General features: G+C 37.3%; 1 protein-coding gene across 1 annotated transcript; it reads right to left on the reverse strand.

Moving 5' to 3' along the window:
- LOC109840745 (zinc finger CCCH domain-containing protein 13-like) lies at positions 5470-14139 on the reverse strand. The gene is made up of 5 exons (XM_020409496.1): positions 13154-14139; positions 9753-10479; positions 7406-8828; positions 7226-7315; positions 5470-6144 (listed from the first exon to the last, which is right to left on the reverse strand). The coding sequence occupies exons 1-5, from the start codon at positions 13785-13787 to the stop codon at positions 5716-5718; spliced, it is 3303 nt and encodes a 1100-aa protein (XP_020265085.1). The 5' UTR covers positions 13788-14139; the 3' UTR covers positions 5470-5715.

Below are 15039 nucleotides of genomic sequence, written 5' to 3' on the forward strand. Positions count from 1 at the left end.
TAACACAAGCTATCATGTTGACTCTTTTTTTCACTCTCATTGTATGTATATCGCCATGCTAATTGAATACTTTCCTGGTTTGTAATGTGATGCTGAATATTAGTTATTTGAAGTTAAGATCAACTAACTTTTTCTTGATTGTACGATCACTTTTATCACGCACACCATATATATATGGTTGAATATTAGGTTCCTCTCTATAGACAATATCGTAAGAGATAATGTTTAATTGACATTCATCTTGTGTATTGTGTATAAGTTCAATGCTTAATTATGGAAACATTATGGATTTTGACTCTTGTAGTTTCTTAATATGCATCACGTGCAACGCACGTATAGCATACTAGTTTTATAAAACCCCTAAAACTTTGGGGCGTATGAAGGGTAAATTAATCTTTTACAATTTATATGATGCAAATCCAGTATTTGGGACTGGTTTTGATTAGGTTTATTAAGTGAATGTGCTACATCACTAATAAGCGAGAGATTTATGTAAACTTTATGAGATCTATAGACATTATTATGGAAAATTTCATTGCAATTCTTTAATTATGCTGGTCACAAAGCATCTGAAAGAAAATTAATACCAAAGGAGCGGCAGTGAGAGAAATAAGTTGGGAGAAGCTTTACGGCCAATCATATGCGAAATAGGATATATTGCTAGATGTGTAGGATCATAAGAAAGGAGAAAGTGGGATTGATTATCAAAACCAAGGAATTGTTTTTGTTACAGGTGATGTTTTTTTTTTTAATTTTTGAGGGGGACTCTTTGGTAGAATTATTTGTCTCCAACCATAGGAGAGGGTGCATTACTGAATTCAGTACCCTTCAACACCTCGGAGATTGTTTCTCTAGTTGTTGTCTCTTGTTTCTCTCTTCTATTTCCAGGTGGTTCTTTGATACTCTTCTGAAAGTACGTAATTCTAGCTAGATTCATAGTTCTCTGCAGTGCGAGTAGACTAACTCAAAATTTATGCTCTGAATTGTGAGGAGACTGCACAAATCAACAAAGAACCGCAGGGCAAGTTTGATTGTACGACCAACTCTTTATAGAAATTTGTCACTAGAGAGGATAAAAGTAGCTCATTAAGAAAACACGAATAGGAACTGCGGGCATATTTTAAACATGATGCAGAGAGAGAAGTGTGAATAGCGTGCGTTAGCTGGCCAGTAAATGCAAATTCTATTGAGACATGTTTTGTTTATGATACACCCGCATACCCCCCCCCCCCCCACCCCGCCCCACCCCAGCAGTTCCTCCCACAAACAACCACCCACCGACCCAAATCGCCAACACACACACATCATAAAAAAAAAAAACCACAGGTACTTATCTACTCCTTAGCTTACTCATGCATGAATGATCAGATGAAAATCAATAGAGATGGTGCGATAAGAGTAGGTCCATCAGGATAGAATCTGGCCAAATCGAAGGCTTATTATGGGATAATAAAGAGACTCGCAAGTTGGTTTCGCGTATTGTTCAGGTGCTACTGATGTATGTGCTTGATGCGAAATTGTTGCTTGTTCTTTATGAGCTGATTTAATTTTGGGAGTAACGTTGTCCACGACTTGTGTTAGATTAATATTTGACTCTGAGCAGACGATAGATGTTATTCAGAATGCTGCCAAGATGAATCTAACTATGATATCTGTTGCGCGTAGCGGAAATTTCGGCAGCACTTCGACAGCACAACAAGAGAGTCGGGTCGCAATAGAAATTCCTGTTTCACAAAGGAAACAAGAACCTTAAGCAAAGTATCTCAACCAAGTGAGATATCAGTTCTAGGACTGGCCTGTCGAGGGAACCTAAATAAGCTATTACAAATCACACAAATAGCGAGATAATTAATTTTACGTGGTTCGGCAAATTGTCTACGTCCACGGGGAGAGGATGGGGAGATTCCACTAAATTAATGAGAGTACAAAGGGTTATAATCTCACAAAATTCATAAACTATAACCCTCAAGCAAAGCTCTCAACTTGCTCACAATATCTTCCTCTCACAATGCTCAAAAGTCTCTCTAATATCTGATTACAACTCTCATCTCTTTTGATAATTGATTCTAATCTTCATATATATAGAAAAACTAAAACCAAAACAGACTAGGAATTCTAAAACAAAAAACAAAACAAATTAGGAATCCTAATAACCTCATGTTACCAAAATAGATTAGGAATCCTAATAACCTCGTATTACCAAAATAGATTAAGAATACTACTATCCAACAATATCATCACAATGATCGATCCGAGAATTTCTGATATTAATAACAAAAATCACGGCAGGCTCGGTCGTGACGCATTCACAACAAACTAAGTGGGGGATTTCTCGCAAAGTTGGGGATCGAGTAGGATCTTGGTCACGCAATTCTCGAGGGGACACCGTATGAGATTTGTCAGTTTCATTGATCAGGACATTGTGGGCGTGTAATAGCCTCGGATAGCGTCGTCCGATGATGCTTTTCGTGAAGCTTAGTTTGTTTGTTTTTTTTTTCCTGCTTAAGGGTCGAATTTAATATATCTTCCTTGGAAATGATTCACCTAGCTTTTCCGTGTTTCTTTATTAGGGGCTGTTTGTTTTGCTGTTTTTGAGAGGTTTTAAGAGTGGAAAGCTGACATTTTGTCAGAAAATGTCAGCTTTCCACCCTTAAAAAAAATTACCCAAACGCGTCCTTAGAGCCTCATAATGGGAAAGTACCCAAATCGAAATTAAATTGCTTTTTGTGAGACAATTGCAAGGTTTGAAATGCGCTCGATAGTGTTAATTTCCAGGAGGGGGTTGTCAAAAAAATAAATTGGAGATGTGAAAGTAAAGGGATGTTTACTATAAATTCCTATTATACATTTAAGGAGGAGAGTCAAAAACATTCATTTTTTTGAAGTGCGGTCTTCTGACTTCAATGTAAGATTTAGTCAAATTATCTTTTGCAAGCATCGGATTCTTCTTTTGAGGAATTGGATGATTTATGTTCTTGAGGGAGATACTTACTCTTCTAGAAAAATTCTGTAGTGTAGTTTTCTATTTTCTATTAAATTAAATTTTCAAGTATTACATTCTTCTTTTGAATAATAAGATGATTTATGTTCTTGGGAGACGTCCTATATTTTCTCTTCTAAAAAACTAAGGTGGAATGCATTTGTGTGTAGTTTAATGAGGTGCGCTTGATATGAATCGTAATATGAGAAATTTCGCAAAACCTTTTTGGTTAGGACTCTTCCTATCTGATACGATACAACTATTTGGAAATGTAAAACCTTCTTCATGCATACAACCACAGTTTCATTTTGAGACCCAATCTCATTATTTAAAAAACAAACAAACCCACCTTCTTCGAGTAATTTTCTTTTAGTTTTTGAAGAGCATGGATTGTCACAGACCACAAAATTGGGCTCTAATTAGTTTGTTGTAGAGCTTTTAGTTTCTTCCATATTCTTTCAGAACATATATGTGACACGAAACAGACTATATCAACATATATTCTTGTAAATGTTTTGGATGTTTTGAACCTTATAGTTCTATCTGTATAGATATTTTTTAGAATATAAAAGTACAACCCTCAAACATCACCACAATTTCGGAATTTGAATGTAATTATTAGAAACTTTGACATGATATTAGAGTGGTCCAAATTCTAATCCCACCGACTGTGAATTTAAAATAAATATGAGCCTATGTTTCGACCCATAAAAATGGTGTTGATCCAGCGAGACATATTAAAATATAAAAACATAACAAAATATAACCCTCAGTTGAAAACATTATGTAGTTGTAAAAGTGAAATATCTAAAAGAATCTACATCAGATTTTTTTCAAGTTTCCTTAAAAAAATGTTGAAGTTAGGTTAAAGAGCGAGGATTGTATCAAAACACTCTATAAAACAGGGGTAATCTATATCATTCATAAGTGGTTAGAGGATTAGTTTTAGAATTGTGGCTATTAAATCAATAGTTTAAACCACCTCATTCCTATGGAATGGTTCCGATAGGTTCCTTACTAGATTAAAGTGAGAAAAGTGAACAACGCTCCCAATTAAAATAATATAATAACTAACTAATATATTTATCCTTTTCACATTTGAACATTAAGATAACTACCAAGATTTAGCTATCGGTTACTAATGACTAAAAAACCAATTCTTTCTTTTTACTTTTTTTCCACCTCTTTCATTCCCACTTTATTTATTTATTTTCTCCAGAATAAGCCACGAGATGATTTTTTTTTTTTCATTTTCTATCCACACAACTCTTAAATGTTTTGCGCTTCGGTCCTTAACTAGCTTGGATAGGAAAGATTGTAAATAATGAATTTAGACTTTGTGATCATTTATTTATTAGGATAGAGCTTTACTTGCATAGTAATAGTTCATAGATTTTGGAGAAAGTTAAGACTGAATGGTTTTAACTGAATAGGAAAAGATAAGAGAGCATGGGATATTATGACGTGGATTAGAAGCGTTCAAATCCAGAGAGGATCGTATTCTCTCAATCATTACTATCTATCTCAATTTCAATAGATGAGATCACACCACATAAATCTTTCATAAAATAAAACAAGTAATAAATGACCTATAAGGTTTCATAAAATAAGTATAAGCCAAATTTGGCCTTAAAAGTAGACTTGTTTTGGGAAAATGTAAAGTTAAGACTTTTAACAAACAATTAATTACTAAATTAACCAAATTTATGAAAATTCTTCTCAAGTGACCAGCGGAACACAATAACTTACTAGGGGGCATGAATGGCCCTTACTCGAATCTATTCCGATTACTTCACAGGGACGCTTTTCAACAAATAAGCGTTTCAAATTAACCAAAGTTTAGGCATGCATAACAGCATTAATCATCAAATAAGCGTTTCAATTTTAGTCCAATTTGTTTCTAATTAATTTTGGAAATTACTATTTCTTCCCTATAAACTGTCATATTAACCATGGTACTGTTCCCAACAGTTAAACCGTCAGAAATCCCACTTCAAAGAACTGCACTTAAACTTTGGTTCACTGACCCCAATAATACTCGCATTAGGAAAAACGAAGGATTTTTTACGGTTGCAACATTTGCAACGGCTTTTAATTTCAGGCCGTCTTACCTAAAACGAGAAACAACATAACAAGGCAGCAACCTTACCTTCAAGATGATCCCATCAAGTTCTCAATTTTTCCTGAAAAATACAATTACGTAATAGAAGCATTAATCAGTCTGAGATTTAAAAAAAAACAGTAGTAGCTTCTTCTTTTCCCCTTCTTTTCTTTTTTTTTTTTTTTTTTTTTTTTTTTGAGAGAGAGAGAGAGAGATGGAGGTATTACCTATAAATTATGCAATGAATAAACAAACTAAAACAAGAACCCAAAGAGATAAATTTCTACGCAAAAACACAAATGAACTCATAAGAGCATCGTACCTGGAGTAGTCATCGGCAGACTCAGCAAGCCATGCCCCTTCATGCAAGTTTGAAAGTGGCTCAAGATTTTTTGCTCGAGGCAAGAAATTAATTTATAGATATGATAACTGAACAAGAACAAGATTGCAGGACCGACATTGGATCCTTGCCACAAGCAAACAGAAGATTTTTTTTTTTTTTTGCCAGAAATTAACAACGAACTAAACAAAGAACAAAAGGCCCTAGGTGATGCAGATCAAACACAAGCAATATAAGAGCCCATGGCCCTTATAAACAGAAAGAAAATTCAAAAAACATTAAATAGAAATTGTCTCAATGTGTACTTTCAGGAGAGAGATGTATCCGACTTAAATTAGCCCTACATTCTGGGATTATAGCCTCACTTTGCTTGGAACCCTCAACAGATATAACAGCATCAGAATTCTTAACAAACCCTTTCTCCTCAGCAGCAACAGAAATCTCAACTTGTTGTGCTTTATTATCACTAGGCTTATCGCCCGGTTGTTCCTCAGGGTCGCTAGGGTTTTTGTCGCCTTCGCCTCCATCAGCAGCAACTGTGTTATTGTCTTCCTCCAGGTTTGTGGGCAAACTCCCTTCCACATGATCCATGGACTTGGCAGTCACATTCTCATTGTTTGATTCGGGAGAATTATTCTGCTGTTCAGAACACACCAGGGGTAATGCAATATGCATCGCCTCTTTCATTGCTTCCATCTGCTTTTTGTAAAGGGACATGGCTCTCTGTACACAGACACACAATAATCCACTTAATCTCAAGCAAGCAAGTACATCAATTTGAAATTAGAAGTTTGCAACTTTGAAGGATATCCATCAATAGTGTTCAGAAATGGGTCAGCTAAAATGTGCACAAAAACCTTTACAAAAGGAAAGAAAACATAACATGTCCAGAAAAAAAAACTGCACTGGAGCTATAGAAGAGTTTCTAATATTTGAATTGATATCACTGACAACGCATTGACAAATAACCGATGACCACTAAACACATACTCTTTCCTGTAAATATGGAGAATATGCATAAATGTCTACACACTGCAATGACCAGAAGCTTCATAAAGCTGAACATTTCTTACAAGCGCTCAAGAACGCTTATGATAACAAGATTTGTGAGATCAGGTGTTGAGAATGAGGAGTCCTATGGGAGCTCTGGTGTGAAAATATTGTGAGAACTTCAAGATAGGTATACCCATGGATTATCCACTCCATTCATCTTATTTTAATACATCCAAATTAGGCCTCGTAAGTCGTAATACAAATTAACTTGACAAGAAGGTTAGATAATCTGAGAGCTTTTTTATGTTTACATTTGTGGGGCTTTTTTATGTTTACATTTGTGGGCTAAAGAAGAGTGGGAGGGAAATGGAGAGGAGAGGGGGTAGGCAAGAAGTGTGTAAAAATTAGAATCATGCCAATCCGCACAAATCAAAAGACATCGACTATCACGTATAACTATTCAACATATCAGAAGGTAGAAATATAAAGACCAAAAAGAATAAAAGAGCAGGTACTTTGTAAGAAGCTGTTGGGTGTCAGATCAATAGACAAGAAAACTATTCAACTTCCAATACATAACAGATGTTCGTAGACCCAAGCAGTTCAAATGAAGAATATGGATCTTAAAATGCACCAAGCAGTGACGCTCTATTAGCTACCAACTTCATCTAAAGCAATTTTCTAACAAAATTAAAATTAAACAAAAGTTGAAGGTCCCTCTTGCTGAGCACAAATTTCTTGCATGGTACCATAATGTTGAAACAACAATAATTCATCATGTGTTAGGCAAATATCAATGTTGAGTGCGTACCCGAAAGGTAGTTTCTGAAGCTGTAGGAAAGAGAGATTTATGGACTTTCTGTTCACTTTTTGCCACCAATCTGAGACGCTCTACGTTGTTCTGGGGAAAAAAGGATAAAGCCTCACTCTAAAAGAATACCAGAAAAATTGCAATAATTTACATTGAAACAAACAAAAGTAAATGTAATACCTTTCTTCGTCCCTGGATTGAAAAATTATCTGTAACATCTCTCTCTCTACCTTCCATCAAAGAGATGCACTGTTTATACAACTCTGGCTTGACAAGATCAGGTGATATGTCAAGCTTGGAAAGATAAGTACAGCAAAGAACATCACTACCACTCTGCTTTTCAGAAGTCCCATTTAAACCAGGCATTTTAGAAAGCTCAGGTGTCTTATCAGATGGAGATTTTGAAGAAGCTCTGACAGATCGCTTTGCCAGGGATGAATCACTAGGTAGCTTGATGCCACTGGCATCAGCAACAGGCTGCTCTGATCTAGCCTTTTCATCACGAGAATTATGCCCCAAATTCCCGACCGAAGCTTCGTCAACTTGAGCTTGACGAGAATACTCATCTTCCTTCCACGGTGCAGGGCGATCTATATTAGCATTAGCATTCTGTCTGCTCCACATATCAGTACTCATTTCCCATCCTCTGCTGCTCAACAAATGCCTGTTCTGATCCCATTCCTGCCTACCATAGATATGGGATTCATCACCGAACACGTTGGCATTTCCATCCCACACTTGCAAATGAGGAGGACAGTCATCAACTGCATTATGCCATCCAAAAGGACGGACATGACCAGGAAACCTATTGCCCTCATGAATATGATAGGAAGGGTTGTTCAAGTCCATGGGTGGCCTCATACCAAATAGCGATGGAGCGGGAAACTGCTGAATGCCTGGATGAAAGCCTGCAGAAGGTCCATGTTGGAGGGGCATGAAGCCATTTGCAACTGGAGATGGCCAAGTTGGGGGACCTTTCCAAGGAGTTCCTGGACCTCTTCCTATAGTGGAATCACCGCCCCTTTTATATCTGGTGTTAATTTTACGCTCCCCATTCTGACTTCTAGTATCATCTTCATAAGAGCCTAATACAGATGGACTGTCTACTCCAATCCTTACAGGTGGTGGAGGGGGGAGATGTCCAGGTGAACTACCTTGTAGCTGGGCAGCTCTACTAGAGGATGATCCCACTGAAACATGCTCTCTTTTGAAAAGCTCCACCTGAGAAGAATCAGCCTCGCTGGGCTTCTCTGCAAGGTATTCACGTTCCCTGACATTGGCATGAAATGAAGAATCACCCTTTTTTCCCTTGGAACTGCTACTACTTCTTTGGCCACCTTCCTCCATATCAAGGCTGCGACGGGAAGTAATTCTCTCCGATCGCCGTTCAGATGTAGGGGATTTTTCTCTCAACTGGCTTGGAGAAGAACGAGTATCTGATCTTGGGACCCTATCATGATGAAGAAAAGAACCACCATCTGCGATGAATGCATCAGAATGGATGTTATCCTTCAACTTGGCTTTTTCTGAAGACCGAGATCCAGATATTCTCTCTCGACCTCCAGAAGCAGAGTGGTCTCTTGAAGCTGGGCTAGAGTTATGCCTAAAACATAAAAAGGAAAAAATCACATACCACTACCACCTATTTAGAATAGCATGCTTGGATATGTACTTGTTGTGACAATTATCAAAGAATGATCCTTCAGGAAATCAGAGATAAATAGTACACCCAATTTGCAAAAACGTTCATCCAAATCGTTAAGACTTAAGAAATATTAACATGAATTGCAATTGAGAAACTCTACAAACTTGATGCAAACAACAGTACTAAAACTTGAACATATTTCTACTTAATTCCCTTCAGATCTCCACATAGAGGAACACCAAGTATTTCGAAATGTTTGAATATTCCTGACATCTTCAGTCTGTCGCAAAGGTAACATAGTTAATTGCTTGAAGGGATTCTTCTACTCTAGCATATAATTATTGGCATTCGTTTTTAACAAAATCAGAAAAAAAGATAACGTAGACGTCATTTACAAGATGTCAAAAATGTATTTGAGTGAGAAAAGCAAAAGAGCTAATTGAGATAGCTCTATCACAAGCTAAACCACTTCCAAAATTGTTTTTATTAACAGGAACTAAAAATGAAAATGGGTAATAGACAATTATTTAGCTTCTCAATTACCATTTCATGCCCTTAGCTTCAAACCACCACACTACCCCCCCCCCAAGAAAAAAAAAAAAGAGGCCCAACCCAAAACACAAAAACAAAAAACCAGCATCACCACCATCTGGTACAGCCTAAGTTCGTCATGCTCTCCTAAATTTGTAATATGTATTCCAACAGTAAACTTTGTTCCTTATTTAAACTATTGTTTTTGTTGTTTGATTTGATCAAAATACAAATATTCACTAACAAGACTTAAAATAACAACTATTATAATCTAAGTATGCGCAAGCATTTGGTTACAAGGCCCATAGCAGAAACTGATTGGAAGCTAATAGTAAGAGGCAGAAAGAATACCTAATCTGATCCTTGCTACTATAAGCACTAGCATTGGGAGAATTCTTAGTTCGGCTATTGCTCAGGGAAGAATCAACCCTGTCAGAATGTGGATGTTCAAGCCTAGCTCTGTCAGAGCGTGAATCAAATTTACTAGAACTTGATCCATTTTTATTACCATCTTCACGTGGTTCTTTTGCACTTCGAGATTTCATGTCATTCTGGTCTTCAATTTCAGCAGAAGACCTTTTCCTTCCTCTGTTATCTTTAAGTTTGGTGCTATTATCATCAACACGGCGACTACCACCTCGATCACTGTCATGCAGCTTAGTTTTCTCATCATCAACACGACGAGTGCTATCACGATCATCTCTATAATGCTTACTGTCAGACCTCTCACTAGTGTGAGCTCTTGAGGAGCGTTCATCTTTGCGCTTGTAGTCATGGTGCCTCTGATCCCTGTCAAGCTCCTCCCTGTATTTTTCCTTGTCAAGCTCCTCCCTGTATTTTTCCTTGTCAAGTTCCTCCCTGTATTTTTCCTTGTCAAGCTCCTCCCTGTATTTTTCCTTGTATCTCCCATCTTTGTAGCTTCCATTTTTTGAGTGTTCAACTCTAGAAGATTCTTGTCTACCATCACCTTTTCTTCCATCATCTAGTCGGTCTAGGTCACCAGATCCTCCTCTTCTCCTTTTACTCCGTTTGTCAGACTCTTTTTCTATATCAGGATTGTGCATCTCGTCCTGTAGCTCTGTTAACCAAAAAAATAAAGACAGATTAAAGAACATTGTACTGATTAAAATGGGTACCCAACCCCATCACTACAAGTAGCAATTAAAGAAGTAAATAATTGGCAGTTAAATCTAGATATTCATAATTTAGGGAGAAAATCTAGAAATTTATCAACAGATAGACGACTCTATTGACAACCAGAAAAGGCGCTAATTAACTGAACAATTTAAAAGGTAACTCAGGCGGTTACCAACCAATCCATTGACAGAAACAATTGTTCAAAAGTGAAGTGGCTTAACAAAACACGACAGGTGCCTTAAAAATGTTAAATAAAAAGGAAGAACAAAATTCATAGAAAGGTACGAGAACAAATTGTTCATTAACAAAGAGGGATATCTTACTGAATATTGGAAAGAACGGGATATTGGAGAGAAAGAAAGTTCCAAAGAGCTTCAGATCATATTAATCACAAAGAAATTGAAGCTGCATAAGGATTTAATAACAGCTAAGAGAGAAAAAAGAATGTCCAACATTTGCAACATTGACTTGAAAAAACTATGATGACAGTATGACAAAAGCATTGGTAAAATGGTCTGAAACTGAGATTTTTTGGGTCATACATATACAATGTAGTAATATTTATTTGCAACATAGACTTGACAAGGCTATGATGACAGTATGACCTCACAAAGCTTTGGTCAAATGTTCTGCAACTGAATTTTTCTGGTTACACATTTATGATAAAATAGTAATTAAGGCTCTAATGCTAAAATTAAAGGAGATACATACCTTTCTTATTGGTAAAAATCAATAACTAAAAAAATGCAATCTGACTTGATAGCTACGGCCTCTGATGAACAACATACAAACAAAATCATAAAACAATGACGGTTCTGCATAAGATTTTTGAACAGGACCTCTATCAAACTTAAATGTTTAAACACAAAACATTTTCCACTAAACTTCAAAAGTGTGTGTGTATTCAAAACGTCTTGTTTGCTGTTTAAAATTGATGCGGTGTTTTAAAAGCTCAAGGCAAGCTCAAGGCGAGATGAGATCCTGTGTCATTGGAGATGAGACACCAAAAAGGCCAAGGGAGAAAAAGGTTTTTTGTGATAGGCAGTCTATGCATAGAGGTCGATTTCGTAATTCCTTTGCCTAATTTTGGCTTCTAGGTATGAATTCAAGTAGTATAAATGAAGTTTTGGCCATAACAATGGCTCCAGTTGGTATTTCCAAAAGTATGAGAAAGGGGGAGAGAAGCAGGAGCAGCTAACTCTTGCTCATACTCAATAATCTGCCAGTTAGCTAATGACAAAAATGAAACAGTTTACAACAAACCATAATGAGTTTCCTTGTTCTCCTCTTCGCTCTACTGCTTTTTTTAAACTCTGCACCAGTCTAGTTAATGAAACATAAGGAAATGACATAGAGAGAAAAGAAGAGGTTCATCTGAAGTTTGGGGCGGAAAAGGAGAGAAGAAAGAGGATCAATAGGAAGAGCACGTCAAAAAGATAAATGACATGAGATGAAAAAATTAGTCGCCCGCTAAAAGAAGAAGATAACATAGCAAAGACACTATAGGCCCAGAAAAACTCTTCTGTAATTCTACCACAGAAGTAGCATTATTTTAATAACAGAAAGGCATAAGAAATGAAGAAGAGAAACATAGGACAACTTGGAAAAGAGATAAGAAAGAATTTAACAACAGAAGGAAAGAACGTGATAAGTGGAGGGCACCACAGGCTTCTAAAGGTAAGTGACAAAAGAAAACAGAGGATCACTTTAACCAAAATTCCACATGTACTTAGCTTTTAAAAACAACCTCCATATATCATAAGCCCCCAAGAGAAAATTAATTAACAAGAAAATTTCCAAATCAATTGAGAAGCATGGTAGCAAAGTTAAATTATATTAGCAAACTAGCAATACAATCAAGCAGATATCTCTCGTAAATATCACCAAAACAAACTTGACAGGACTATTACGGAGCATCTCAATCAGTAGTTGCTCTTTTGGCTCCTCAGTGGCCCTCTCAAACTCCATACCAAAGGTCAAGTAATAAAAGATCAAGATAAGGACATATGACATGTATCATACGAAATGGTCTTGAAAATAGACAATACTCAGTAGCAGTCATGAGGTTTATGGACATTAATGTGCACATTATAAACCAATCAGTAAACGCCCCTTCTCACAGCGCTCACTTGTTAGAAAATCCTAGCATGGACACCAATTCTAGAGGGTATTCCATCAACTGTAGACACGAAATATTAATCATCTTAAGATGCATGTACCCATCTCAAGTGATCACAATCCGCGAACCTAGTTGTCATTAATATGAACTTAGACTGGCAATACTTAAGAATAACCTACTCAGTATGCTTGTCACTAGTTATTATTAAAACATACTACCAGATATACCATCTTACAAGGAAACAGATCTCATGAAAAATTGGATTTCTTCAGCGAATTTTTATCTCATCTAATCTCCCCACTGGCATAAAACTTTGACAATATATCATACATTTTTTCATTGTGATGTTTTCCATGCAACAGAAGAACATCTAAGTAGTTCAAGGCTGCTGTAGGATTTAGTAATTTGATTACAAAGAACACTACTGAACAAATTAGATCAAGTCACGTACTTGAAGGATCATAATAACGATAAACAAGAGTTTTGGGTACCTTACCAGAAATTTCAATTCCCGGCTTTACAGAACGTTCTTCTCTTCTAGCTGCTCTATCATCAGACCTCTCGTGTTTAAAATCCTGATCTTTCTTGTCTTTCTCTGATCCTCTCTCCCTTTCTCTATCCTTATCCTTCTCCTTTTCATCCTTACAACGACTGCTGCTACTCTCTCTCCTGCTACTCTCCTTCTCTAACCTCCTCTTCTCCTCGTTCTTTTCACTCGAACCCTCACGTCTTCTGCTACTATTAGACTTCCCCTTCGAATCCCCACCTAAAGACTTTGATTTTGAACTCTTTTCCAAATTTGCCGCATCAGATCCCTCCTTTTTCGACTCCTTCTCAACCCTAGCATCATCATCTCCGCCGCCATTCCACCTATCTCCGACGATGGCCGAATCTTCGTCTCTATCCTTCCGCTTCTTCCCATAATCCCCCGATACATCGCCGTTGCTGGTCCCAACTCCATCTTTAGACGAAGATTTCCTCTTCTCCTGATCCGAAACCCTAGAAACCCTAGCGGACTCTTCCTCCGCCACCTTCATCTTCCTGTCTCTAGAACTCCCCTCGTCTTCAGATTCCGAACGATCCCTGTGCTTATGAGACCGGTGAGATTTGTGACGGGAACTCCGCGCCATCGGTCGAACCCCTCTAAATCTCCAAAAACCCTCGAAACCCTAATTCCAAGGTCCCGATCGACAAACAAAGTACTCCGAAAACCTAATCTCAAATCAACCAATAGACGACAATCCCTGTAAACTCCGGTGAGAATTGGGGCGATCTGGCGGATGATTTGGCCGGAATCTGAATGGAAAATCGCCGGGAAACGAAAAGGGATCGGATACAAAGAAAGTTCTAAAGAAATCGAAATTTATAAAAGGATGGGACTGAGAAAAGAGGGGGGGAAATCGAATAAAAGGGGGAGAAATCGGTGACGGATCGCGGGGAGCTTGGCGTCTGTGCGATGAAAAGAGAGCCGCCCCTCCGGTTTTCCTCCCAATGCTCGCGGATAGTTAGATCTGTCCCTTTGACGTAAATACCCCTGGGTTTTTGCAAGGGTTGCGCGATATTCGCTGGATTTTTTTGGGTATTTTGGTCATTTAGGTTTTAGCAGGGGGGCGAGTCCTATTCGGTCCGGGTTTGGGTAAATGCGATACCGATCGTGTTCGCCCGTCTACCCAACGCGTCGGGCTTGATCCCGTTAGGATTTGGATGTGTGGATCTCTCGTGCCGTTTGAGGTTTGGATAATATTTTTGATTTGGCCACTTGGATTTGCTCTATATTTGGAGGAGTTGCACAAAATATTGATGTTTTTTTTTAATAAGGTAAGACCATTAAAGTCCTTCCTTGTATTACGCTTCAGATGCCAATAGTGAGTAAACGAAAACAATTGAGAGCGAGCTAAATATTGAAAAGATAATATATAATTCACTAGTAATAATAAGGGAGACCATGAAGAGCGCCTGATTTGTTTTTATTAGAAGAGTTCAGAGATTTGTGCTGTATTTACATATTCGCGTCAAGCAATTTTTTTCCGCGATTTCTTTCATCCTGAAAACTAATATAGAAAATGATTGACCTGTTAAATTGTTTGATCTCATGGATGAAGTTAGATGATGGCAATGAGATCGTGCAAATGGAGGAGAACAACATTGGTAAGTAACAATAAAATCTTGCCATAAAACTTTTTGTAAAAACTAACATCTTAGAAATCAATATGAGTAATTTAAAAAAAATCTCTCCAAAAAGAAGGTCCAACATTTTTGCATGAACAATGAACATCATCATGCTAATTAGGTAGATGTTATATCTATTATTTACAAGTCTTACCAATTATCTTGACATAATAGGATCTTCAATCCCAAATATGTTTTGATTCAGTCTTTTGA

This window comes from Asparagus officinalis, chromosome 5 (assembly GCF_001876935.1).
Source record: "Asparagus officinalis chromosome 5, Aspof.V1, whole genome shotgun sequence".
Classification (NCBI taxonomy): Eukaryota; Viridiplantae; Streptophyta; class Magnoliopsida; order Asparagales; family Asparagaceae; genus Asparagus; species Asparagus officinalis.

Bases quoted from the DNA above. Each gene is read 5' to 3' on its own strand.
- LOC109840745 (XM_020409496.1), bottom strand. From the start codon at position 13,787: ATGGCGCGGAGTTCCCGTCACAAATCTCACCGGTCTCATAAGCACAGG. The intron at 7,316-7,405 runs GTATTACATTTA...TTTTTTCCCCAG, and splicing joins CAATCCAGGGACGAAGAAAG to AACAACGTAGAGCGTCTCAG. The intron at 6,145-7,225 runs GTACGCACTCAA...GTCTGTGTACAG, and splicing joins CTTCAGAAACTACCTTTCGG to AGAGCCATGTCCCTTTACAA.